This window comes from Fistularia commersonii, chromosome 4, assembly GCF_037954325.1.
Source record: "Fistularia commersonii isolate RoL2024-O1a breed Wild chromosome 4, RoL_Fcom_v1.0, whole genome shotgun sequence".
NCBI lineage: Eukaryota > Metazoa > Chordata > Actinopteri > Syngnathiformes > Fistulariidae > Fistularia > Fistularia commersonii.
The window spans coordinates 5,602,138-5,626,875 of record NC_141287.1 but is presented as its reverse complement, the minus strand read 5'-3'; the positions used below and the strand labels follow the sequence as shown (position 1 = coordinate 5,626,875).

Sequence of the window (24,738 nt, the reverse complement as noted above, 5' to 3'; positions counted from 1 at the left end):
AGTCTGTCCAGAAGGTTCAGGAGTATGTTTATGGGAATTTTTGACCATTCTTCCAGAAGCGCATTTGTGATGATCACACACTGATGTTGGACGACAAGGCCTGTCTCTCAGTGTCCACTCTAATTCACCCCAAAGGTGTTCTATCAAGTTGAGGTCAGGACTCTGTGCAGGCCAGTCAAGTTCATCCACACCAGACTCTGTCATCCATGTCTATATGGACCTTGTTTTGTGCACTGGCGCACAATATGGTGGAAACGGAAGAGGCCAGCTCCAAACTGTTCTCACAACATTGGGAGCATGAAATTGTCCAAAATGTCTTGGTATGCTGAAGGTTTCAAAGTTCCTTTCACTGGAGCTATGGGGTCAAGCCCAGCTCCTGAAAAACAAACCCACACCATAACGCCCCCTCCACCAAACTTTACACTTGGCACAGTGCAGTCAGACAAGTACCATCCTTCTGCCAACCGCCAAACACAGACTCATCCATCAGATTGCCAAATGGAGAAGTGCGATTCATTGCACTCCAGAGAAGGTGTCTCCACTGCTCTAGAGTCCAGTGGCGACGTGCTTAACACCACTGCATCCGACGCTTTGCATTGCACTTGGTGATGTGTGGCTTGGATGCAGCTGCTCGGCCATGGAAATCTATTCTATGAAGCTGTCTGTGCACTGTTCTTGAGCTAATCTGAAGGGCACATGAAGTTTGGAGCTCTGTTGCGACCGACTGCAGAAAGTTGCCTACCTCTTCACACTATGCGCCTCAGCATCCGCTGTTCCCGCTCCGTCAGTTTACGTGGCCTACTACTACATGGCTGAAATGCAGTCCTTCCAAAACACTTCCATGTTTTTATAAATACAGCTTACAGTTGACTGTGAAATACTTAGGAGCGAGGAAATTTCACGACTGGATTTGTTGTAATCCAGTCGTGGATTCACTGAGCTCCTGAGCACAACCCATTCTTTCACAAATGTTTGTAAAAGCAGTCTGCATGCCTTGGTGCTTGATTTTATACACCTGTGGCCAAGGAAGTGATTGGAAGACCTGATTCTGATTATTTGGATGGGTGACTGAATACTTTTGCCCATGTAGTATATATATATATATATATATATATATATATATATATATATGTGTGTGTGTGTGTGTATGTATGTATGTAAGCATACATACGTGCGTGTGTGTGTGTGTGTGTGTATAAAGACATAAAGATATGTTAAGGTATAAACTATGGACACATGAACATGTACATGAGTACATGTACATGAGTATCTGACATATACAAACATAGCTAAATGTGATTCCATCCCAGATCACTACTTGTTATATACATGATGTTTGCTCAAAGTCAAAATTATTACTTTGTTCCTTAAAAATGTATAAACTAATTGGGGTGGTAACATGGTCTGTGCATTCCATGTGAGTACAATAACGATTTGCATGAAATAAAAAAGATATCACAACACGAAGCCTCCAATTAACTACTGCAGAATATTTGATCTTAGAAATAGCATTGGTGTACGTTTGTAGGACTGGAAGCTAATAAGCAGGAGGGTGGGGGAGCAAAGGGTGGGGTGGGGACCAAGACAAGTGAAAGAAAAAAAAATTCCCCGGCATAAAGATACGTTGCTCAAGTAAGTGCAGGGATGACTGACTAGTCTTATGAGGGTGAGCTGGTATGAATATGCCACGTTACACTGGATACCTTCAGACACCGGGTGCCAGAAGCACCTGTTAAACAAAAAGACTTGTTGTGTGTAAAGACCACTGATGACTGATGGCTCCAGTGTCTGCAGGTGAAGTAATGGGCCAATGTCAAATAGAGATGACAAGAGCACTCAAGATGCACCATAGCGTTGCTCTGTGTGGGGGTCGTGATTACAAACAACTGTTGCTGAACCTTCAGGGTTTTTTTTCAAACATGAAAAGACATGTATTTATAGGGGATCAGGAGTTTTCGTCCTTGTGTCTTTGTCAATGGCCTTATTATCACACTTGTCAGTGTGTCACAAAAACACTGACCGTGCCAAAGGCAAACAGGTAAGCTCACATAGAGGTGAGGTAAGTCACATAGCTCTGAGCGGAGACTGGGGGTCTTTCTGGCAGGTATGTTCAAATACAGTAGAGCTACTGTTGTTTGCAGAGCTAGCACATAGCACAGGGAGAGTCTGTCTACGTTTGACCTCCAGTGGACTCAAGGTGCCCCATCAAAGACACAAATACTGTGGAATCTAGGCCAGAAAGACTCCCATGTGTGCATTGCAGGTGTTTGCATGAGTGTGTGGATATTTTGCTTCATCTGAAACGGTCTGCTTTGGCATACTCTCTCACAGATTGATATCCCTGACTTGACATTCCATAATATTTTGATTCCCCCTCATGTGCCCATATTCTAGGTACACAACACAAAGATCAAATGATTGGATAATGCTCTCCAGCTTTTTCAGAAGTGGTAGGACCTGAATAGGAATATAGAGTAATTTTGGTGTGGTTTGGAAGACAAGGGTTACATGCACTCGCTAATTAGCAGCATTATCTTTTGTTATTGCCACATCTCATTTAAAAATGCTTGCCTATTGTCATTATTCTACACTTGCATCGGGAACTGCTGTGGCGATTTAGTATCACCACAGCATTACTGTCATCTGCTTTTGCTACCACTAAAACCAAAGACTCTGTACGCAAACAACAAGTTACAATTAGGTGAAATGGACAATAAGGTAAACAAAACTTCAAATGCGGTGTCCTCATATAAGGATGCAGTGTCACAAAAGGTTCAGTGAATATCCTCCCCTGATTTTCTATAGAGGCGCAATGTGCATTCCCACTAATCTTAGAGATGAATGAATTTTAGACCATAAGTTTTCATTTTCTTATCTATAGACACACACACACACAAACGCAGTGTATCTGGTAGGCTGCATTATGTAAGGAAACATAGTTGTGTATGTGGGTACCAGCACAATGCCATCTCAGTAGCCAAATCACAGCTCTGACTGCTCTGGCCAATTGCAACCTATTGCATCATTCCCACAATGCCCTTCCATTCATACACACCAGCCGCCCAGCAAGGTCATACATTTTTGGCCCTGGAAACATTATGGTTTGCTTCAAGTCAGGAATGTTTCTACATACATCTGACCACAGTGCCCCTCTGCCACAGTGAAATACTGCTGGTATCATTTAAGCATGCCTGTCATCTAGTGGCACCGAGAGACGCTGCAGTCTTTAAACTAAAGTACTGACACTAAATAACCGTATTAACAAGCAAACTCATCGGTGATGTCACCTGGATAGGCCTGCTATCGTCGGACCCAATCATATTCCTCCACTCCAACAGCGATCGCTGCAGTGTGTCCAATCCTGTCTCCCAGAGACGTACACACCCTCCCATGTCTACTGTGACAACACCTCCGGAACCCAGGGGAGCCATGAGAACGTCAGACTCCGACATCTTGGATGACCAGCTTGTGTAAGGTGACACTGATGTTGATCTGCAAGTGAGAACATAGAGATGCATATAAAAAAAAGATAAGAAACAATAAAAAAAAAACATGTTAAATCTCTTCATTTAAAAAAAAGATTCCAAATCTGCCATCAGTACTACTTGGGTTGTAGACTGAAAAAATAATCAATACAGTGAATTCTAAAAACACTACAAAATAAAAAAGTAATAATATCTAATGGAAATCAAACACCTGAAGACAAGCAGTTAGTATACTTTGTTTGGTGCTATTTTCTCTCTTCCCAGTAGATGGTGGCAGAACACACAAAATACCACTGTGGCAGTGAGACTGGCCGCTTTTACCTGGGGACAGGGATGTATTTAACCTTTTTGGAGTTAAGGTCAGTAACTTCGAGGTAAGCTGCTGTCATCGGAGGTGTGACGTCTGAGTGACAAAAAAGCAAATATTTGTTACGTTGCAGGCACATCAAGTGCAACATCACTTTTGTATTCAAGTTGAAAAAAATATATCAATAACATTCACTAAGCTCTGAAAACCATGTAGAATTTGATGACCAACCTTTCGGGTAGACCTCTTTCAGGGGCACTTTGTTCGGTGGAAGGGCCCTGACGACCTGATTGGCTGCGAGCAGACTAATGCAATTGTCTCGTTTGGCAACGCCTGTACGAAGCCCACCTCTGAGGAAAATTTGGCCCCCGCCTTCACCACTCTTCATCAGTGACAAGTCGACAGGCCTTTTAAAGCTGTACATCTCATTTGGAGACTTGTCCGGAGGAGAAATCAGGAGGAAAAACAAAATCAGCATCACAAGACGCCCTCACCAAAATACATGTGTATTTGCTTCTTGAGTGTCTATTTCCCATCTGTCTCTTAAATGTTTGTTCCACGGAATCACAAGACCGCAGAATGGGACACTAAGCCAGCACACGATTAAATCAGATATAAGAGAAAAACTGCAGTGTGTTCCTTGCAGTTGCTTTGGACAGATGTGGCTTTCATACAATAACAACTTTGACTCTCACCATGAGGTCAGGGAAGCCTACAATGACCCGGGCAAATGAGCCTGTGTCCGCCATTATACGATTAGGAGAGAGAATCCTCTGGTCAAGAGCCGCACTGAGGTTTTCATTGGGAAGCTGGTCACATGACATCATCTGCGGTGATGTTACTTCAGCTGAGAGGACAAGAGTCGGTGTAGAGGACGAGGAAGTTAATAATGGAACAAGAACAGAGGAAGAAAAAAGAAAAAAAACTAATACTGTTAGCATTATAAAAGTTTATTGTTAAAGGAATTTAAGTAATGTATAAACATCCAATGAGGCAAGAAATGCTCTTGGGGAACACTGAGAATACGCTGTTCCTCATACATTTTAGCCAGTCCTTAATAATATCCTCTGAAAGGCCTCAGTACACTGTAATATGTTAACAATTGTTGAAATAAAGCATTATGTGTCTAAAATTAGATTAAGACAAAAATACATACCAAAGGGAATGGTCCAAACTTTTAGGGACTGCTACAGCCTCTGAAGTGACCATTTAAATAAATGAAGGCCTCTGTCAAACTTTTCCTCTTTAGACTGCTGGACATGACTCAATGCAACATTATTTGTCTCCACTAATGGTGAGGAGCGATTGATTAAAACATGGTTGGTTCGGGTTGAATGCTCTTTGTTGTGCTCAGGTTAGCTAAGGGGTCCAATGAAAGCAGGCGCCGCATTGTCAGAGGGCATCTGTTTCTTCGTGTGCGTGTGTGTTGATCGGTCTGCTTTTGTTAATAGGCTTGACATAATGTCTTTAGTAAGTGCTGCCGAGCAGCAGGGTAAGACAGAAAAACCCTATTAACCTTTGTTTACAGCTGCAGGACGTTCTGCTTGTTATAGATACCTGAGCTGGCTCCGTGCCCCGAGCTGACAGGGTCCTCGCTGATGCTGTGAAGTTGACATACACCGGTGTCCGCTGCTGCCATGTGCATGGGCTTGGTGAGCAGAAACTTCCTGTTGAATGACACAAAAACATTTCTCAGGAGTCGGAGAGGGTGAGACACTAAACTTCAGCCAAAAAAATCTCTTAATTTTCACATTATAACACACAGGTTACATAGGTTTGATATTTGAAGCTCGCATTGCATGGGCCTCGTTAATGATATCATAGAACCATGTATCAGCAATAGAAGATTCATCACTGATAATAAGAAAATGGATAAAGACTTAAATAAAATAAAGAGTTGACCAGCAGCTTCAAGCATGGCTTATATCAGTATTTATAGGTCCTTCTAGCACGTTACCCTGTTTGTTAGAAAGTGATAAATCTGCACCATAAATGTGCTCCAGATGTAACATACTGGTTCAAATTAGGAAATGTTTGTGTGATTTTTAGGGACTTGAACATATTGTGTCTCCACAATTCTTTTTGAAAATTTGGAAGTTGACCCAGCACCGTTGTAACAAAGTGCATAGGAGTATCTTTAACTCATTTTTTTTTGGTATATACTGAACCCCACTTGGTTGTTCATAAAGGTGTTCGGCTGCCCTCAAATGCTTTGTTCTGTCTGTAGGCGTCTTTCGCCAGCTGCGGTTTCTCATCATCACTGAATAATTGACGAGGGGTGTAAACAAGCCTCTGTTTGGCGTCCCAATCAAAACATGTGGCCAAGGTTCCGAATTTAGAATTTGGAACACCCTAATCCATAAAAGCAAATACAGTGAAACAGAGCTAGTGTTACAAAATGCACGACAGACGATTATTAATCGGTCCTCTGCTTATATAGAAGCAGTGATGGTGCTCTTTCTGTCACAGTGGTGTGATGGGAAATACCTGTGACTGTACTTGTCATGGTTAGTAATCTGCCAAGACACCTGTTTCTCACCTTGGACACAGAGAGATGCAAAAGCCAAGGCGCAGCTGCTTGTAAAATTATTTTTCTCCTTAACTGACGTCTGAGCATATCACTACGAGCGGAGGCTTGAACGATAATACGCCCCCTTTGCACGCAGTTGATGAAAGGCATTGGCGGGCTTTTTTGATCAGTCTAGAAATTTAATATAATTCAATATCAGTCCAAGTGACACCACAAGGGACGTGAATGATTGCTGTCTCGAAATACTCACAGCTGAATCAGAGTCCATCCCAGAAATTAGGGATGTAAAAATTGACAGGCTGCTCAGTTTTATGGTATCGTGAATGACTGAGGGAATGAGTTAGCAATATTGTCTTTGGATTTTGCTTTTTTGGAGTATGTTTTATTAATTCATTTTTTATTCCTGAAATCATAGAAAATACCTGAGTATGAAAATAATTGATAAAACTCAATAAGATAAGGTATAAAAAATGAAATTCCCTTCCAACACCCAGGTTGATAATATAATTGATATCATAATTATGTCTTCATTCATTTTGGAAGGGGTTGTATTAATTTCAGACGCAAACACCTCATAAGCAGTTATCATCATATCCTTATCAATTCACTGTCTCACATTGGAACTGAATAAGAACTAAAAACAACTCAGATCCAAGTGTGGATCAGGAACCAGAACTCTAGAGACTGTCACGATCGGTTCTGATACCAAAAATCTGTCACTCACTTGTTGGTGTTGCTTTCCTGAAGCAGCCATCGATCCTCCGCTACAAGGAAGACTGACTTCAGGTTGATGGGAAGGGAGATGGAATGGACTTGGCCCTCCAACACATCCAACACCTCCAGCTGGCTCCTACGGTTACACACACACACACACACACACACACACACACACACACACACACACACACACACACACACACACACACACACACACACACACGAGCTTACAGCTCAGCGAGCAGAACTACCCTAATAGATGGACCGTGAGGTTTAACAGTGTTATGAATATCTTACCCTTCCTCCTTATAGAAGAGCAGCCAGTTTTTGTGGGCGAAGTCACGGCACATTCTGTAACCTCCCTGGGGAATACAATTGATTTGCCCAAATACATTTAAAACCTATTTAATTCTGTAACATGTATGTTTTTAACCATGTGTGGTTTTAAACGAAACATAGAAATCAGCATAACTGTGTAAAAGCAATAACACATCATGTCTACATCTCTTTTACTCAAAAAACAGATAACATATATGAATATTGCTAATAATAATAATTTATCCTTTATTAATCCCCACGGGGAAATTTGTTGTCTGCAATTAACCTATCATTAATGAACTATGAGCAGTAGGCATGCCGTCAACTAGCACCAAGGGAGCAGTTAGGGGTTCAGTGTCTTGCTCAACAGCACTTCGACACAGGAGCTGGGAATCAAACCAGAAATGTTCGGTTCCAAAGACGATTACTCTTATCTCCTGCACCACGCTGCCCCTTTACAGTCAATACAATTATGTAAAGCTAAACAAAAGCCCATGAAAAAAGTACTATTGTGATAAAAACAGTGCTTTCCCTGATACTGAACTGATGTTTTCAATCAATTTGTTGATCTTAATGCAGGGACGAATGAAAGAATATGCATTTTGTGTATATATATATATATGTATGGAGAGAGAGAGAGAGAGAGAGAGAGAGAGAGAGAGAGAGAGAGAGAGAGAGAGAGAGAGAGAGAGAGAGAGAGAGAGAGAGAGAGAGAGAGAGAGAGAGAGAGAGAGAGAGAGAGAGGATATCCTTGTATCATTCTTCTGTGAGGAAATATTCAAAATCTATCAATTTTAGACAAAAAAACATATTATGGATAAAACAATGCACTTCTTACATAATTTTCAGACTTTGAAATATAATCTGCCTATAATCTTGGAAAGGCATCTCATAAGTAATTTGAATGCACTGACCACTAAGTACATGGCTATCAGTGTTTGATTCAAGCTGGAGGCTTAAAAATAGCAGCTCTTGTCTGTTTTGAATTGAAAGCTGACAAATGCAATGTATTCAGTGGAGACACTGTGACCTCTGACCTGTTGTTCCTTACTGCTCCACCAGTTGGAGGCTCTGGCTGGAGCCTGATCACTGTCCTGAGACAACATGAGCCTCCGCACGGCGCCGGTTAGCATGTCCAAATGAAGCACTGTGTTACTCTGGCAGTGTGAATAAAAGAAGAAGGAAATACATAGAAAATGAAATTACAGACTTGGAAGTTAGAATGAAATCATTGGACATTGAAATGTGTACATTGTACAACTAAAGAAGGATTTTTTAAATAAATAAAAGGTATATGGTAGAAAAACTATGTTGTGGAAGGAGGTTTATCATGGGCAAAAACTACATAATTTTTTTCTCGTATCAGCCGGAAACTTTGAATCATGCATTTGACCTATACACTGTTCTTTCATTTGGGGTATTGTGCATTTCTAAAGAACATCTTGGTGTTATGAGGATGAAACAATGTAATCAACTCTATAACTGAGTTCAAAATGTAACTGAATCTATCCTGCTGCTAATTCTCTGCTTCAAAATATAGATTGTGATCTTTTTTTCTAATCATGATAATAGTTTGTTGTTGGAAACATATTTGGTGTTTCTTTAATAATATTGAAATAAACACAATGCAAAACTCTGAAGAGAATATGTTGCCTAACTGGTGAACAAATTAGTGTGAGGTGAATCCAGAATACTCTAAACATCTGTGTTTGGAGGACTCATATGCATGTGTGAGCACACGTGCATGCTGCTTCCTGTAGTGTGTGGGATATAGGGTTGTGTGTTGTCTTTGCGTGTTTGTGATCATGTGATCGTTACGCCAACTGGCACATGTGCACACATGTGTGTGGACGCCCACTAGAACCTGCATTTGTGTGCACGCACGGTTTTCCTAAACTCACTCGAGAGTTAGTGACCCAAAGATGAACTTTATTTTGTCTGGGCCTCCTCATTTTTAGACAGACGTAACATGATCCATCAACGTGGTATTTTTAGCAGTCCTCCCTTGCCTAATATGCACCAGCTGTGTTCATGTTGGAGAAAGAGCTCCAAAGCATTGTTTTTGTCTTCTCCTTCTAACATAGACCGGCATTTTATGGGGTATAAGATTAAATAGCAAATAAAACCTCACCACTGACCATTTTAGGACACAGTCTTGAAGGACATGTATTTTCAATCTTTGAGTAATCTGTGGTTTTCCTTCAAAAATAAGAATTTTAAATCCTGTATGGCCTAAAATATCAGGTTATATGTCATAGTGGTCACCAAAAAAAAAAAAATCACAACACACACACATATCTATCTGGAAATAGAAATAGTTTTCTCTCCAAATGAATGAAAAGTGTGTGAGTAAATAATTCTACAAAAGTTTGCTTTCTTGACAGCGCATTTCTGTCTAACTTGCTTCAGTCATGCATGTAAGTAAAGCTCCCATGTGCTGTGTTTGCCAGTAATGATTTCATTACTTGTTCTATAATATTACAAAAAAAATAACATAAATAAAAATCGCACAGTGTGAGCAACAATGAAATAAACCAAGGTTCAGGTGTTGTGCTAATATCACAAGTGTAATTAACTAATTTCCCTTTTTACTGCAGTTGAAAAAAGAAATTTGAAAGTGATTATAAATGTATATACTGTAAATAAACACAAAAAAGGGAACCTTTGAGCAAAAACTTCTGCTGGCAGCAGAGGCTCAGTAGGATGAGCTGAGCGTCTGTGTAACCGCCTCCAAGTGTCTCTGGGAGAACTTGGGTTGGTTGTGGGCGGGCGGGCTGGCCAGCAACTCGGCAGCAGTAGGTAAAGCGCTAATCCGTTAAGAAGCGTGATTTATAAATAAAAATCTGTTAAACACATATTCACAAGGTTGGAAAAAAAAAATCCAGAAACTGTGGCTTTATCAATTGTTCGCCATTGATAGGATTGTGAGATTATGGTTGTTCCATAGTTATAGAGCCACGCTGAAAGGGAAAATGAATTAAAAAACTTTTTTTTAACAAATCTCAGCATTAAAAGAATGAAGATGGGATTTTAAGAAAACAAAACCACAACCAAATAAAGTTGTCTGTTGTTGGTCATTTATACCAGACATGGTATAGAATCTCTCTGTATCATACATTCTGTGTGTTCGGAGAACCTGTTTGAATGTTTTAAAACCTTCTTTTACAATATTTTTCAAACCGAAATAAAACCCTTTATTTCATGCACCAAATAGTTTTTTTTTCCAGTTTTTGTGATGTTACATCACTTCAAAGCCAGCTCATTATCACTATTTGGACTGTGAATGGACAGACTAATAATAATGACTTAATTCTCTTATGATTACAACTTCAGAATAATCATATTGTGATATATTTTTTTTCTGACAAACATATGATGATGTTTTTTTTCTTCATAATACTATGACTTTAGCATCTTCTTTTCCTTTTGGTGTTTCCCTTTACCACGGCGAATCATCTGCCTCCATCTAAACATATCCTCTGCATCCTCTTCTCTCAGACATACAATGACTTCAGAATCCGTATAATATTTTATTTTTGTTCGATGACCTTTTTCTGTTGCAGAGATAATCATAAGAATAATCAGATGAATACTTTATTACAGTGCTACATACACACACACACACGCAGGCACACATGCCCCCCGGATCTAGATCGTTTACGGACGAACAAAACAGAACCAACCTGTTCCTCATGTAGCACCACCTGCCCATCCAAAGGGTTCCCGAGGGGAGCGACAGTGACGAAGGGCTGCCAGACTCCGCTGATCGTTCTGGGAAAGACATCGTAAAGCTCCATGCACTGGATGGTCTCCCCTCGCTCTTTCATGCAGTACAATGTCACAGGGTTACACGTGGCCACATACAGCACATCTGCACCAACAAAAAATGAAGACATTGAGATTAGGTGATGGGATTAAGATACAGGGTTGAGCTCAGGACTGGCTAGTGAACATGTTACCACCTATAGAAAAAGCAAAGAGTCTGCCTGTTTAATATCTACCATCTTTAGTTGTGACATCACAAACGATGTTGACTTCATTCATGGGAAGCTGCCAGTGTGCTTTCTCTTCGCTGAAACTCAAAGCCCTGCTTTCCTGTCTGTCACAGGGGTAACCCTGAACATGCAAAAAGACAGGACCCTAGGAACACAAAGACAAAATGTAAACAAAAAGCACTGCATATCGACACAAAATTGTGTGCACAAACTTCGTGTTTGATGTGTGTGATTTTTCCTATATTCCTGTCCAACAGCTTTCCTGCCTGTTTGCATTTTCACATTTCAAGTGAATAATTCCAAAAATATAGATTGTATCAAAATGAATCTGCATTTGGATATGTATTGAGATTGGATTGCCATGTTAGTGAATGATAATTGTTATTGTAAAGAACCCAGATGTGACTTTTATTATTTTTGAGGTTTGATATAATTGGAGTGCAAAAGATAGATACATTTCATTTGCAAATATTGCATTGTGGGCTTTCTACGCCTCATACTTCCTACGAGTTAATGTTTATCCTACGCATCCCAAATAGCTTAAAGATATGAAAAAAAAGGTTTTAGTCCCAAAATCCTCATCTTGAGAAGCTTAAAATATAATTTCTCAGCCCATCCCAGGGTGTTTGACAGTTGTGACAATACACCAGTTTGGTGAGATTTTCACTTCTCTAGAATTTTATCCATGGACACAATTAATCTGTGTAACTTTGGATGGTTTTAGAGGGGTGGGGTAAACTTTTAATGCTGTCAACGTGTGTGTGTGTGTTTCTCCTGTTTACCTTGATGTCTATGTGGTGCGTCTCAGTTGGACAGAGCAGCTTGCGCCGTGCATTACCACACTGGTTTAGCGTCCAGTAGCCTGTCATCTTGGCCTCAGGCAGGGGCAACCTAAGGTAAAAGGTCTCTTGGTGACAATTGCAATGTAGGGCATAAAAGTCTCTGCCTTACAGAGATTTAAACATATCTACAGCATCTGTAATCTATTCAAAGGACATTAGCAAGTGTATTGTGATCAGCTATGGCTTTCCCTGATATACAAATTACCAGTTCTCACTATTAAACTTCCACTTTTTTCTTAGAAATTGGAAGAAGTGAAGATTCATTCAAGCAAAGCTGATGTTCAACAAAGAGCTTAGAAAGCTAAAAAGGCTTTAAGGATTCTATGAATGGACAAGTAATGTGGCCCATTGGACAAACTGTTGCAGCTTTATCTGTATAAACTGATCAGTGAGCGCATTAATCACTCATGCGCCCGGAAAAAAAAATAAAATAAAAATATCTTTCCCCGAAAGTTGCAGTCTAAGTCATGATATAAAGAAATGAGGAAAATACTTGTTTCTGCCCTGCTGACTTACAAGTACATTACTTGGGATCAGAATTTATGAATGTAAAAGTCAGAATAAAACCACAGGACACTGGAGAAACAAATATGTTCCTTTATTTAAAAGACAAAACTGTACACGATGAGAAACAGTAATGGATATTACAGCCCCTTTCCTACAAGGACTTGAGGTTATATTGTATGTCAAAAAAACCATTAGAGGAAGTTGCGGGAAGACTTCATGGAAGCCTTCTGTCTGAAATATGTCAATGGCCTGATTTCAAGCATCTCTAGGTTTTAGAGAGTCAAGCAAAAATCAGAAAACCTGTGTCTTAGAGGCAACCTCGCCATAGGGGGGCTTCTAACTTGTTCCTTAACAGCAGCGCTAGGTTCAAACCAGGAAACACTGCATCATAGAAAATAGTGTCAGCTGAAGATACAGCTTTCACACCCCCCACCTCAACGGCTAAAAAAAGAAGCCTTTTGCATGATGATGGAGAACATAGTGACTTTTTAAGACATTTCTAGAAAAAAAAAATGTTTTCTTCGATTAAATTTCAAGCGGTTAACGGTCACACATATAGTTTTTTGAAAAAAATCAAAATATTGTCAATAAAACTGTGATCCAACAAAATAGACATAATGAAATGAGTTAAAATAGATCTTCAGCCAATAAAATTTAACGCAGCTAAAATACTGAAAAAAGCAAGTTAAAGTAGATTGGTAGTTAAGATTGAGAAAAGGATTTATGTGTTCATCTATACATAACTGTAATTTGACTTCACCTCTTTCAATTTCAGAATTATTTCCGTCTTTAATCTTGTTTTACTTTTTACTTTTTAAATATTTCTCAACATTCCTGTTATATTTGTCAACTGCTTAAACATACTTTCACACAGGCATGCACATGCAGCTGACAAAATTTACTGATGAGTTTCAAGTCTGGCCAGGCTGAGGTTATCTTATTTTCTCCAAGTCATCTTAACTTGCGGGTTAACGTTCCTAAGAGGGTTCTTTTAGAGAACCAGCCCTGCACTATCACTGAATAAAAGTCCTATAGATATGGAATAGATGCTTGGCTTTGTTTTATGGAGAAATGTGAGACTAGTGTTTAATTGTGTCTGAATGTGTGTGTGTATGCGTGTCATGTGCTCCTGATGTCTTACTCCTTGGCCAGAACCACAGAGCTGGGCTTGGCTCCGATGGGAATCCCGTGCTTGTGCAGCACCTCCATCAGAGCCTTGCGCACATCTTCGTTGTAGGAGTCAAAGTCGAAGACGTTTCTCACAACGTTGGCCAGACCCTCTTCGGGAAATCTCTGTTGGGTGATGAAATACAAGTTTAAAGAAAGCAGGAATGGAAGCTGCAGGAAAATTGTGAGGTGGAAAAGAGAAAAAGGGCAGAGCAAAGGTGAGAAGGGTGAATGAAAAATAGACAAAACAGAAGAGACAGGGAGGACTGTGAAGGAGAATGAAAAGTTATAGGGCAAGGTGATAATACAGCAAAGGGGATAGCAACTAGACAAAAATCATGTCAGAAAAAAAATCGAAAAAAGGTCAAAAAATGAAAGATACTTATAAAGATTTACCATTTTGTAAGTGTGACAACAGAAAGTCTGGCATGTGACATTGAATCTGAAACGTAGTGTATTTTTATTTACTGCAAAAACACTGACAGATGCACATCAGAGTGTCTGACTGAGGTGTTTTCTATCACACAACCAGTGACAAATTGTGAGTTTGATATAATTACAGAAAGATTCCAGTTACATTAGTTCCATAAATTCAGGGTGATATTGTAAACAAATGTCCAGACCACACACAACAAGTAAGGGGTACTTTCAACTAGTTGCAAAACAATAATATTTATAAATGTATGTGCTGCCTTCATAACAGATAAACCTTTGAATATCTGACGTATCTAAAGAATATTAGGAATAAGACTCTGTTGTGGGCAGATTGTACAAAAGTAAAATATTGAAACAATTGTTTGAACTCCCTATTTGTTGAAATACTGGATTTTTTTTTATGTTACGTGAACATGCAACTCTCAAATGTAATGTTAACATGATTCTACAATATTTGTCAGTCATTTAATTAACCAAATGCAGAATTTCAAATATTTCAGACTGATCTGTAGATGTGTTTGATTGCCCTTTAAGATCATAATGAATTTAATATCAGCCATTGAAAAACATCAGCTACAGATCATAATGAGTATCAAATAAGTTTGATATACAGTTTTGGTTTGATTGAGAAGAGTCTGCTGTGATATATATATGTCATATATATATGTGATATATATGCAATGCAAATACAATTTTCACCATGCTACATGCTTGGCTGAGGTGCGTATTCTTTGTGGCAAATTTATAAATGAGTTTAACACCTTTAAAAAGATGCAGGAATCCTAAGCTACTGTTTCGATCCACACAACACAATGTATTTACACTGCAGGACCTTTAAATAGCCACAAAAATCAATAATCCCAAGTGGTTACAACTAACACATAGATTGAGAGAGCAGTGGTTGATATCGATCTGGCTCCTTTGTTTTTTTTTAACCACAAAGGTGCAATTATGACAAAATGTGAAATGATAATTACAATGCTCTGGCCCCGAAAAGCATTCGGACTTCCACTTAATTACCTTCTATCTGTCATAGTCCTGCAGATGTCAATAGTTGTGGTGATTAATGACAGAACAGGGTGGCCAGTGGGGAAATCAAAAGGGGGTTGTACCTGTGCACTGAATTATTGATCCACTGTAGACCAAACTGGAATCCTAATTTACCTCCTCTGAGCCCTCCTTTCTTGGGTCTCTGGTGTTTCTGCCCGTCTCTTGACTAAATGATTTGGACATTAGTTTAACTGCCTGATCACAAGATAATAGGGAAATGTAACGTTAAATGTAGACTAATAAGCATTTGTGTGTTTGCTCTGGTATAAGAGAAAAGGGTCAGTGTGAGAGGGAGGTGTGACCTCCAAATTTGGCCTCTCAACAATCATACCATACAATAATTCCAATGGTGTCAAATGATATGAAGTCTAAACACTAATTTTCCTCCAGCTGCTTGGCTAAGTGTGACTCTCAGGGTGCCAATTATTACCATTTATTCAGGGCACGTCCCAATATGAACACTTCATGGAGTAAAAGGATACACACAATTACTGAGTATATCAGGAATAAATATTACTCTTAAGTAGGATAAATTGCTTTTTGGACGATGCACGCCGCATCTAAAAATACTGAAATTAAGTACCTATTTGGACCCCCAGGTGCGTGGAGTCGGACAAGATAAAAAAGCTAATGAATGAGTGATTCAGACCAGACACATCACAAAAAGAAAATGATTACGTCACTTAATTACAAAGAATCACTGTGTCCACAAGCCTTCAAGAAATATTATATTGAAAAAAAATCAGAAGATGAAAACTCACTTTACCCCCAAAAGTCCATGTTTTAGTTTTTGTGCTCAATAATTATGGAAGATAAGTGTGACAAGGATGGATAACTCTATAATAATCTCACCAACACCACAGTTTGACACTATGATTCCAGATAAAGAAAAAACAATGATCGGAATGATAGGTAAGTTGTGTCATTTCAAGATATGTCGAGTCGTTTTTAGGGAAAAGTATAATTTGTTAATCACATAACATACAGAACAGATGTCGGCCACAGATGTTCGCTGATTGATTTCGTGTCAAAGTGCCGCACAGCAGTTCAAGTATCATATCTGGTGTATGATGTGTTGAATGACATCAGACTTCAAAATGACACAGATACAAACTGCTGTTTATAAATTGGCTCAAAACTTTGCAGTTGGATGGTAGTTGCATTATGGGGGTGCAAGTAACAAAGTTGGTAGTGAAATAAATGGAGGGACGCACAAGCAGAGATAGGGGTGGTTGATATTCATTGGGAGCACAGAAAATATAATATGACAAGCAATGTGATCTCTTTGCTTCTGCCAGGTTTCAATCTAGACTGTCTTTTTTCTTTGTCCTTCTCTCTTTGTGCCTCCCTTTAAGTCACATGCCCCAGCTGAAGCTGCGTGGTGAGAATACCCTCTTACATTATTTAAGCTTCCAGTGGCACAGGATTAAAGTCACAAAGTCTTTATGAATTATTGATAAGAATTAGTCTGAGACAAAACCACATGGAATGGAAGGAGGGGAAAAGAAGGCAGTTTGAGTTAGTATGTGCAATTTGCTTGTTTTCTTACTTGGAGGTGTTTAACGATGTTGACCACCTCCCGGGTGGAATACGGGTAGGTGATGGTGCCCTGGTCAGCCATGGAGCGAAGCTCACTGAAGGCCGAAACAAGCCTCTGCAAAGTGGTATCAGGGACATCTGGCCCGTAGTGCTTTAACATAGCCAGCTCTGCTCGGGGCTTCGGGTTGTCAACAGCATGGCAGCTGAAAATATCACCTGTTAACAAAACAATTATCTAATCATCCTCTCTTAGAGTGGCACTGTATCTTACATGTATCCAATGTTGAAGTAGCATCCAAATGTTTTATTTCATGAGGTTACATGATTGTTTACCTAAAGCTCCAAAAAAATCGTTGCCCAGGAAGGGAAAACCAGGTCTGTTCGCCAAGACAATCATTCTGAAGTCCGGGTGCATGACGATGGAGTTGGGCCTCCCTGTGGCTTCAAGAGGATCTTTGGATGGAACGGGAGTAGATAGTTACAAAGATGTCACCGCAAGCAATTGCTCTGCTTAACTGTGTCTAACTTTGCATTAAAGTTGCGTCACCGCTTCACACCAAAATGACGCCAAGGCTGAGTTGAGTTTGTGTTGTAACATGTAGAAATGATTTACATGACAGCCTATCCTCAAAATAACTCCCATGGTGTTAAAGCCAGCATGTGTATTTGTCACCTGAAATGATTCTCCTTCCATCTGCCAGAATCATCTCTCCACTTTCCACAAGAGTTTTGAGGATGCACGTAACATTAGTGGCAGCTTTGTCGGCCTCGTCAATCACTAATATGTGCCCCAGCTTGACCGCCTTCACCTGCACACACGTGCACAACAACACAATTGCCATTTTTTACTTCTTCCATGACTGATGTACAAACACTTATCCATTTAGGTGTGTGTACACTCTTCAAGAACAAACTTACAATACATTGTCTATGCATATCAGGCCCAAATAAAGTCAAAAATCATTTTCCATTTCCGCTCTGTGCCAGATTCATGCACGTGTCACTGTGAATGAGAGAGGGAGATTGGAGAGAGAGAGAGAGAGACATAGAGAGCAAGCAAAATGTGTGTGGGTGCACGAGATAGCAACTGACCAGAGGTGAGTCTTCGTACGTGATGATTCCATCACGGACTGAAGGCTGCAGGGTCAGAGTCTGGACAGTTGTATCTCTGGGGAGTAACAAGGTTACTTGGAATATCTTAGATTTTACAATATCATAAGATATCATAAGTATGTGAGTGGGAGATTGCACATCAAGTATCACTTGTTACAGGTGCTGTTGCATCTGTTCAACCGAAGGTGATCTAAATCTTTGAATTGATTAGGTTTATTATGATCATATATAGTCTCTCACCCTGCGGAAAAACGCTCAAAAATGCAAGCACGGCACTTAAGCAAGCCACCATAAATAATGGAAATATATATAAATGAAATGGCAACACCTTGGAATGTGAGAAGATAGTAAGAATCAAAAAATACATGGACTACCATCTGATTTATAAAAATCTGTCTCACCTAATGTTTCCCATGATGCAAAGCACTAAAACCAGCGTGAATTACATTTTCTTTGGATATTTTCAGAGATGAAAGGATGTGCCAGTTTCTCTTGGCATTGTGTACAAGGTGCAGTTACAGGTGTATTGCCATCTAAGCGAGAAATGCATTTACTAATCTTTCCTAAATCTAATGTAACGTGCTGATAAACCATATAAATTAATTTCAAAGACAAATACTGAGAGGGAATTCTGCAGTCATATTGTCTGATGGAATATTTATGGTCTTTCAGAACATTTTAATGTCAGAGCTTCTTCTGTGACTTTTTAGAGTGGCACAGATATGTTGACTACAAAAACAAAAAATCCAACCCTGAGTGGAAGTTGGTCATTAATGAGGAGAGCATTTTGGATTTTCTTATTCTCTGGTGGTGAGGTGACTGGTACATAGAAGGTAGTGTTGGTTCTGATTTAAGAGGAGGAGAGAAAATACCTTGGCTTTAACTTGGTTAATAAATGCAAAGGTGGAAGCACAGAGGGGAGTCATGAGACTGCATCCTCACTGCACTTCCTTAGAATATTGTTGAAAACACCACTGAACAAACCACCATGACTGGTCTAAGGGCGCACCTCTCAAGACGGATCTGGAGTGTCTGATCATAAGGGGAACTGGTCAAGGTCATTTGGGAGACGGCCAGGTTACATCTTTATGTCGAAAAAGACACTAGATTACAGCCCTGCTTGGCCTTGGACAAGGTGAAGAAAGTACTTGCCTACTTTAACTAAGCCCTGTAACAGTGGCTCGGTTAAATCTCACAGGTCTTTCTGCTTTATTGCTTTATCTGGTTAAATCATTTCATCAGGGCAGATGCGGAGCAGTAAAAATGGGTTTCAGTAACAGTGCCTATGAGAGAGACCTGGCGGCCCTCAGCATTTTCTCCACCACTCTTCTAGTTGACCCAGAGACTGTCCCAGTTCCCTTCTTGGATAGCTGTTCTATCTTGCTTTTTTGAGCCATATCTCTATAGGCTTTCAGTCAGAGGCTCCCAAAAGTCACATGTACAGATATTCCTGCCTCTGCTTTGGTCTAATATTAGCTGCGGCTAACCAGGACACATCCATGCTTGGTTCCAATGTGACTTTCACAAGCCTTTGACAATCTGGGCACAAAAACAAAACATAATTCAGGCTGTATATTCATCTCATTACCTTCTTACGGTCTGACACTGATGTTAGATTGATCGTGTGGCTGGTGGAGCGTCTGTCCAGCTTTCTAAAACCAGTGGCTGACTTCTTATGCCCACATGCAGTCAAAGTGATTTCAATGCAAAAACACAACCTCCTTTCAGCTCTGACATCAATACAAGGCAAATCTTTGGCTCAAACTGATATAAGACACACTCACATGGCATTGATCTACGGATAAGTAACTCTGACCTAATTTTCCAGAGGTGTGGCCACATGTGATGATATAGAATCCATGAAAAGGGACTTCTACAAATCATTTCTCTTCAATAAAGCAGTTACATGACCTTGTTCTATTGGAGGATGACCTAATTTATTGACGCCTGAGATAATGATTGACATCCTTAGATGGAAAGCCGAATGAGGTTTAATGATTTCTTTTTAATTATGTCTTTTTTTTACTTTTTTTTTTTATATGACATTTTGACAAATGACCGTGATTTTCATCTGGTTAGTAATATTTGCATTCATGCTTCGTAGAAAATGCATGACAAAGGGACTTAAATTGCCAGAATTACAATCAACAAAACTGAATTAATAAAGTCTTTGGAGAGAACCAAACTAAGTGCCTTTTAAGACCTTTAAGGATGTGCAGTAAACCCATTTGAAAAAGCTCAAATCTTGTGTTAGTCATGACTTGACTTTTGCTGATGGGTGTGCCCCGCAGGCAAAGGGTTGGAAGATTTTAAATTCTTCAAATGTAACAGTGATACACTACGCTGGAGCCCCACACTCTTTCATTATACGAGTTATTGACACGAGCAAATATCTTATAAGCATGGACTGGTTTCACACAAGCTGTCTGACTGCAATGAGTCTTGATGGTTTGCTTTGAGAAGACCTTCAAGTTAGACTAGCAACGTGCATATATTTTTGCACCCAATCGATGGTTTTCCCAAGTGTCTTTGTGTTTTTCATTACTTTGGAAGTCTAATTTTTTCAAATTGTGGGAAACAATCAATTTGAGCAGATACAGACTGAAGTCTTGAATTACGCTCACAACCCTGCTCACCTGTGCAGTTGTAGGTATTCTCTGGGTCGGTTCAGAAGGTGGAGAAAACGGTCCACTATTTTATTCTTGCCAACACCCTGCAGAGGGATATGACAGAAATGTGATCAGAAAACTGTCCGGCTACTTGATATCCAACCTGATGTCTCAACTTGGGGACATCGGCTGGAAATAGAATTGTCTTTATTCAACGTTTGCTGAGGAAGACAGCAATTTGTCCCTTGGTTGTGATGCTAACATGTTCTGACCGGGGCTCTTCTCTTTTCTGGGACTCCCACTGGTTTGCCGTAGTGCCTGACACTCCTGGATGACTCCTGACTCTCTTGGCCAGTCAGTAAGACGACCAGTAAACCTGACAGCTCCTAATGTCTCAGCTATGCCAACGCATGGTCATGCACTCACATTTGCTAATAGAGTCTTCCCCTCTCCCTCTCCCATAAGCAAGCACACATAAATATTACTGCCAAAACATGCCAAACAACCCCTTTCAGCAGCAAGTACACCATGTCCACTGCTGTCCCTCCTCTGACCACATCTGCTCGTGAGGAGCAAGCTGGGGGTGCGCACTGTCCTCGAGGAAGTTCTCCAGGCTTCCTGATGATCACAGTGAGCCGGAGGCTTTGGACGGTAACAATCATAGCTGAGAGCTTTACAACCCTCTCCCACACATTAAAGCAGCTATATCTCTGGGCAGATTCATTACGTCATAGAGTCCTTAGCATTTTGTGGCAAACATATCAGGTGTCATAGTTTAGTTGCCAGAATTTCCAAAATAGAATTATGTATCTTACCTATGGACAAGGCAATTAAGAGCCAGTGTTTGGTCACAATGAAGCCCTTTTTGTAAGAAATGTGGTAAATCTAAAGCTATGGTAAATGTATCGTGTGGGTCAACTAAACCTTTAACAAGTTACCTTGGCTGCTGAAAGAAAAACTAGGAGATTTGACGACAATTACAACAATTGGCACGCACTCATCAATGTTACTCACCTGGTTGCCAACCAAGAGAAGATGCTCTCCTAAGAGAAAATCTTTCAGCATGTCCTCCATCACCTTAAGATGCTGTAGACACAAGAGAGAAAAATGTAGAATTAACAGCTCATAGGTATCAGGTCTGGATTGACTTTGACTGAAACCAAATGAAAATAGTTTTCAAATGAAAGGGCTGTAAGAAGGGTTATGCAAACGTGTTTTGAAGCAAAATGGGATTTTGACACCCAAAGTTTCTAGAAGGTATAGGAGAGTGTGTTCCGCCCTTTTGTCCACCCTATGAGTTTAACAATTGAACCAAAAATTTCAACACAGTAAACTTATCTAGAAATAGGCCATCCTCCTCTCACAGTTTCCTGTCATCTACATCAGCATGCTCATTCTATATTCTGAAACATGCAGGCAGAGAAAACTGTAGAATGAGGACAGAGGAAAGGACGGAGGTGAAGAGATACTATATCTAGGTCACAGTACTGCTAGAGGATGTTAAGGTCTTTTATTTAGCTGATTCTTCCCTAGACTCACACAGTGCACAACAATGAAGGGATCAGAACCATGTGAAGGTCTGCGACTCCAATTAAGAACGCATTTAAAATCCACATTACTAAAGACTTCTTTTGGTTAAAGTGTAATAATTATTTGCTAAAAACAATTGGAGGCCCCTTTAGGGATGAAAGTATTTGAAGCTATACAGTGCATTATATGTTTCAATAAAAGAAATGATCCCAAAAGAAAGCTGATAGACAACACAGTATGTCTATTGAACAAAATCAATTGATAAACGACACAAAGCTGGAATGGTGATGGTGACCCCAGTGGTGGTGTTAGAAGTGGAGGGGGGGGTCACAAAACTACGTGAGACATTGATGAAGCTAAAGTGGAGCATCTGAGGACGTGAAGGTTTCATCTTGAAATTCATGACAGGAGTAAGCACTTTCTCCCGAAGCAGATACAAGCCAGTTGTGTTCTTGGGAGACCGGTGTTTCAAAGATCTGCCGTTTCCAAAAAAAAAAAAAGGTACCGGTACATCCGCAGACCTCTTTGAAGCGTGGATACTTAGAGCCGTCTTGGCCTAGTGGCTGATTCTTCATCCATTCACAGGATGAAGAAATTCTGGCCAGATATCATACATATATAAATAACTTGATCCCAAAAGGCAACGTGAAAAAGCGTTGGGCAAGGCAGAGGGAAACTGCAGCTGCTCTGGATTGATGGGTCAAAATTTAAGATATTCAGCTGTAATAGAGGGCAGCTTGAATAAAATGGCCAGTATCCATCCAGTAGCCATTATAAACTCAAATAATCTCAGGCCAGGTCAACAACTTACATGATCATTTATGTCATTACTTAACTGAGAAAAGAAACAATTAAAGGTCCATGGGTGCACGTTTAGTCTTCAATTCACTTTATCCTTGTCAAAATGGACAAACAGCCGCACCCAGTTACCGGAGGTGCCATATCCTGCATTATATAAAGTTTGTTGAATCTCCGGGAAACTGATTTGTATGTGTCACTTTTAACTGTTGCTCCGACTTTGTTCTTTAGTGTTTGGGGTATCTGTGGTCCGCCCTGTGTTCTGTTATTGTAAAATGTTTGTTGTTATGCCTTTCAAGTGAGCATGCTTTCAGGGAGATATGACAAGTTCACTAGCGCCAAGTGACTTTAACCTCTCCAAAAAAGATGGGATGCTGTGTCAAAGTGTAAAATAAAAACAAAACTGAAAAAAATCAGCCTGTGTTTAAGTGAACACAGTACAGATTGTATATATGGTGCTCAAAGTGATTAACTATGTTGTTGTTTCAAGATAGATATCTTGACTTTTTGCCCGCGACATTATACAAAAAATAAAGACAGATGAATACCACCAAGAGAGTAGACTAATTTTTGAAGCTCTTAAAACAGAACTATATTCCACTGGTGGCTATATATTTTTCTGAGATCCCCTATCAAGTCTTTTATTTTGATATTTTTTTTACCATTTGCAGTTGGAGTATAGTATGGACTTTAAGAAGGCAATCTAGGCATGTACATGAAATACAAATTTTCTGGAAGAATACTATTTCAAACCTGTTATGTAACTTTCAAAATTAATGATTCACAGAGGTGCAAGTAATACACCCCAATATAGTGACAGATGCTGCCGTTCAATCTTTACAGCTCTGGGTGGTCCTTTTCTTCGTGTCCGTGATATACGAAAGTGGTTGGTAATCTGGACTCATAAGGCATTCAGTCCACCTCCAGACAGTCCAAAACAGGTTTTCTAAAGGTGGTGACCCTCACTATTAACGCTCGTGAATGACTGAGCCTTTCAGCCATGACACTATCACCTGTTACTGGTGAATGTCCTTACCTGTTGAATAATCCAGTTATTCCACAGTCATTATATTTATGACTCCAATCCCTGGCTAGGTGCTACTGTGTCCTGTGCATGTAAGGTCTTAAGTGGGAGACAGACTGATTTTTAATGAAAAACTAAAATGAAATCATTCAAAAAAGCCAGGAGTTATGCCGATTAAGCCAACACCCAAGAAGAGATGGAAATAATAAAAATGAGTAGATGAGAGAAATTTGTCAAGCTACAAGGTGACTCTAGGGTCATAACTATCAATTCATTTTTAGCACCCCATCTACTGGCCCTGCGTTATTTTATGGGAGTAGGGAAGAAATATTAGCTCCCACACATTCTCTCTAAAAGAGCTCAATGTCTACCACTGACAGACAGAGAATATACTGAGTGAGTTCAATGAAATCATAATTAATGCTTTCCTGAAGCACAGTGTTCATGGGGATAACTGCGTGTCTGAACCAGATCTGAGATTAGCATCAGGAAAGCATCCCGGAAGAGCAATAGAGTGCTTGGCTTTGGAAAATATCAGCTAATACCAGAACTTGAAGCAAAAAGTCTTTTATAATGAAATAATGTCACGCACCACCACAAGCACAGAGTGACGCCACGAAAAACAAGGAACATCGATGATCCCGACGGAAAGAAGGATCAGTTGTACATGAAGTAGTGAAGGTTATGTTGTAATAAGGATGGATTGCTATCTTTCACATAATGAATAAGCGCTGAGGCTGTTCTGGTCTTTTCACTAATGAAAATGTAAAAT

At 39.9% G+C, this 24,738-nt stretch overlaps 1 protein-coding gene across 2 annotated transcripts in view; it reads right to left on the bottom strand.

The window, feature by feature from the left end:
• The window catches only part of vwa8 (von Willebrand factor A domain containing 8), a 67,495-nt gene that overhangs the window by 19,129 nt on the left and 23,628 nt on the right, over positions 1-24,738 (bottom strand). For both annotated transcript variants that reach the window (XR_015106014.1, XM_086144865.1), the window contains exons 20-37: positions 21,629-21,700; positions 20,642-20,718; positions 17,985-18,060; positions 17,566-17,701; positions 17,226-17,345; positions 16,903-17,108; positions 13,843-13,994; positions 12,135-12,243; positions 11,359-11,497; positions 11,041-11,228; positions 8,395-8,514; positions 7,337-7,401; positions 7,047-7,172; positions 5,350-5,459; positions 4,488-4,639; positions 4,024-4,228; positions 3,807-3,888; positions 3,288-3,492 (exon numbers count right to left, since the gene is read on the bottom strand). Coding sequence is in view for 1 of the 2 variants with exons in the window: in XM_086144865.1 (XP_086000991.1) it covers positions 3,288-3,492; positions 3,807-3,888; positions 4,024-4,228; positions 4,488-4,639; positions 5,350-5,459; positions 7,047-7,172; positions 7,337-7,401; positions 8,395-8,514; positions 11,041-11,228; positions 11,359-11,497; positions 12,135-12,243; positions 13,843-13,994; positions 16,903-17,108; positions 17,226-17,345; positions 17,566-17,701; positions 17,985-18,060; positions 20,642-20,718; positions 21,629-21,700 (2,340 nt within the window). In the remaining variant the exon portion in view is untranslated. The remainder of the gene's footprint in view (positions 1-3,287; positions 3,493-3,806; positions 3,889-4,023; positions 4,229-4,487; positions 4,640-5,349; positions 5,460-7,046; positions 7,173-7,336; positions 7,402-8,394; positions 8,515-11,040; positions 11,229-11,358; positions 11,498-12,134; positions 12,244-13,842; positions 13,995-16,902; positions 17,109-17,225; positions 17,346-17,565; positions 17,702-17,984; positions 18,061-20,641; positions 20,719-21,628; positions 21,701-24,738) is intronic.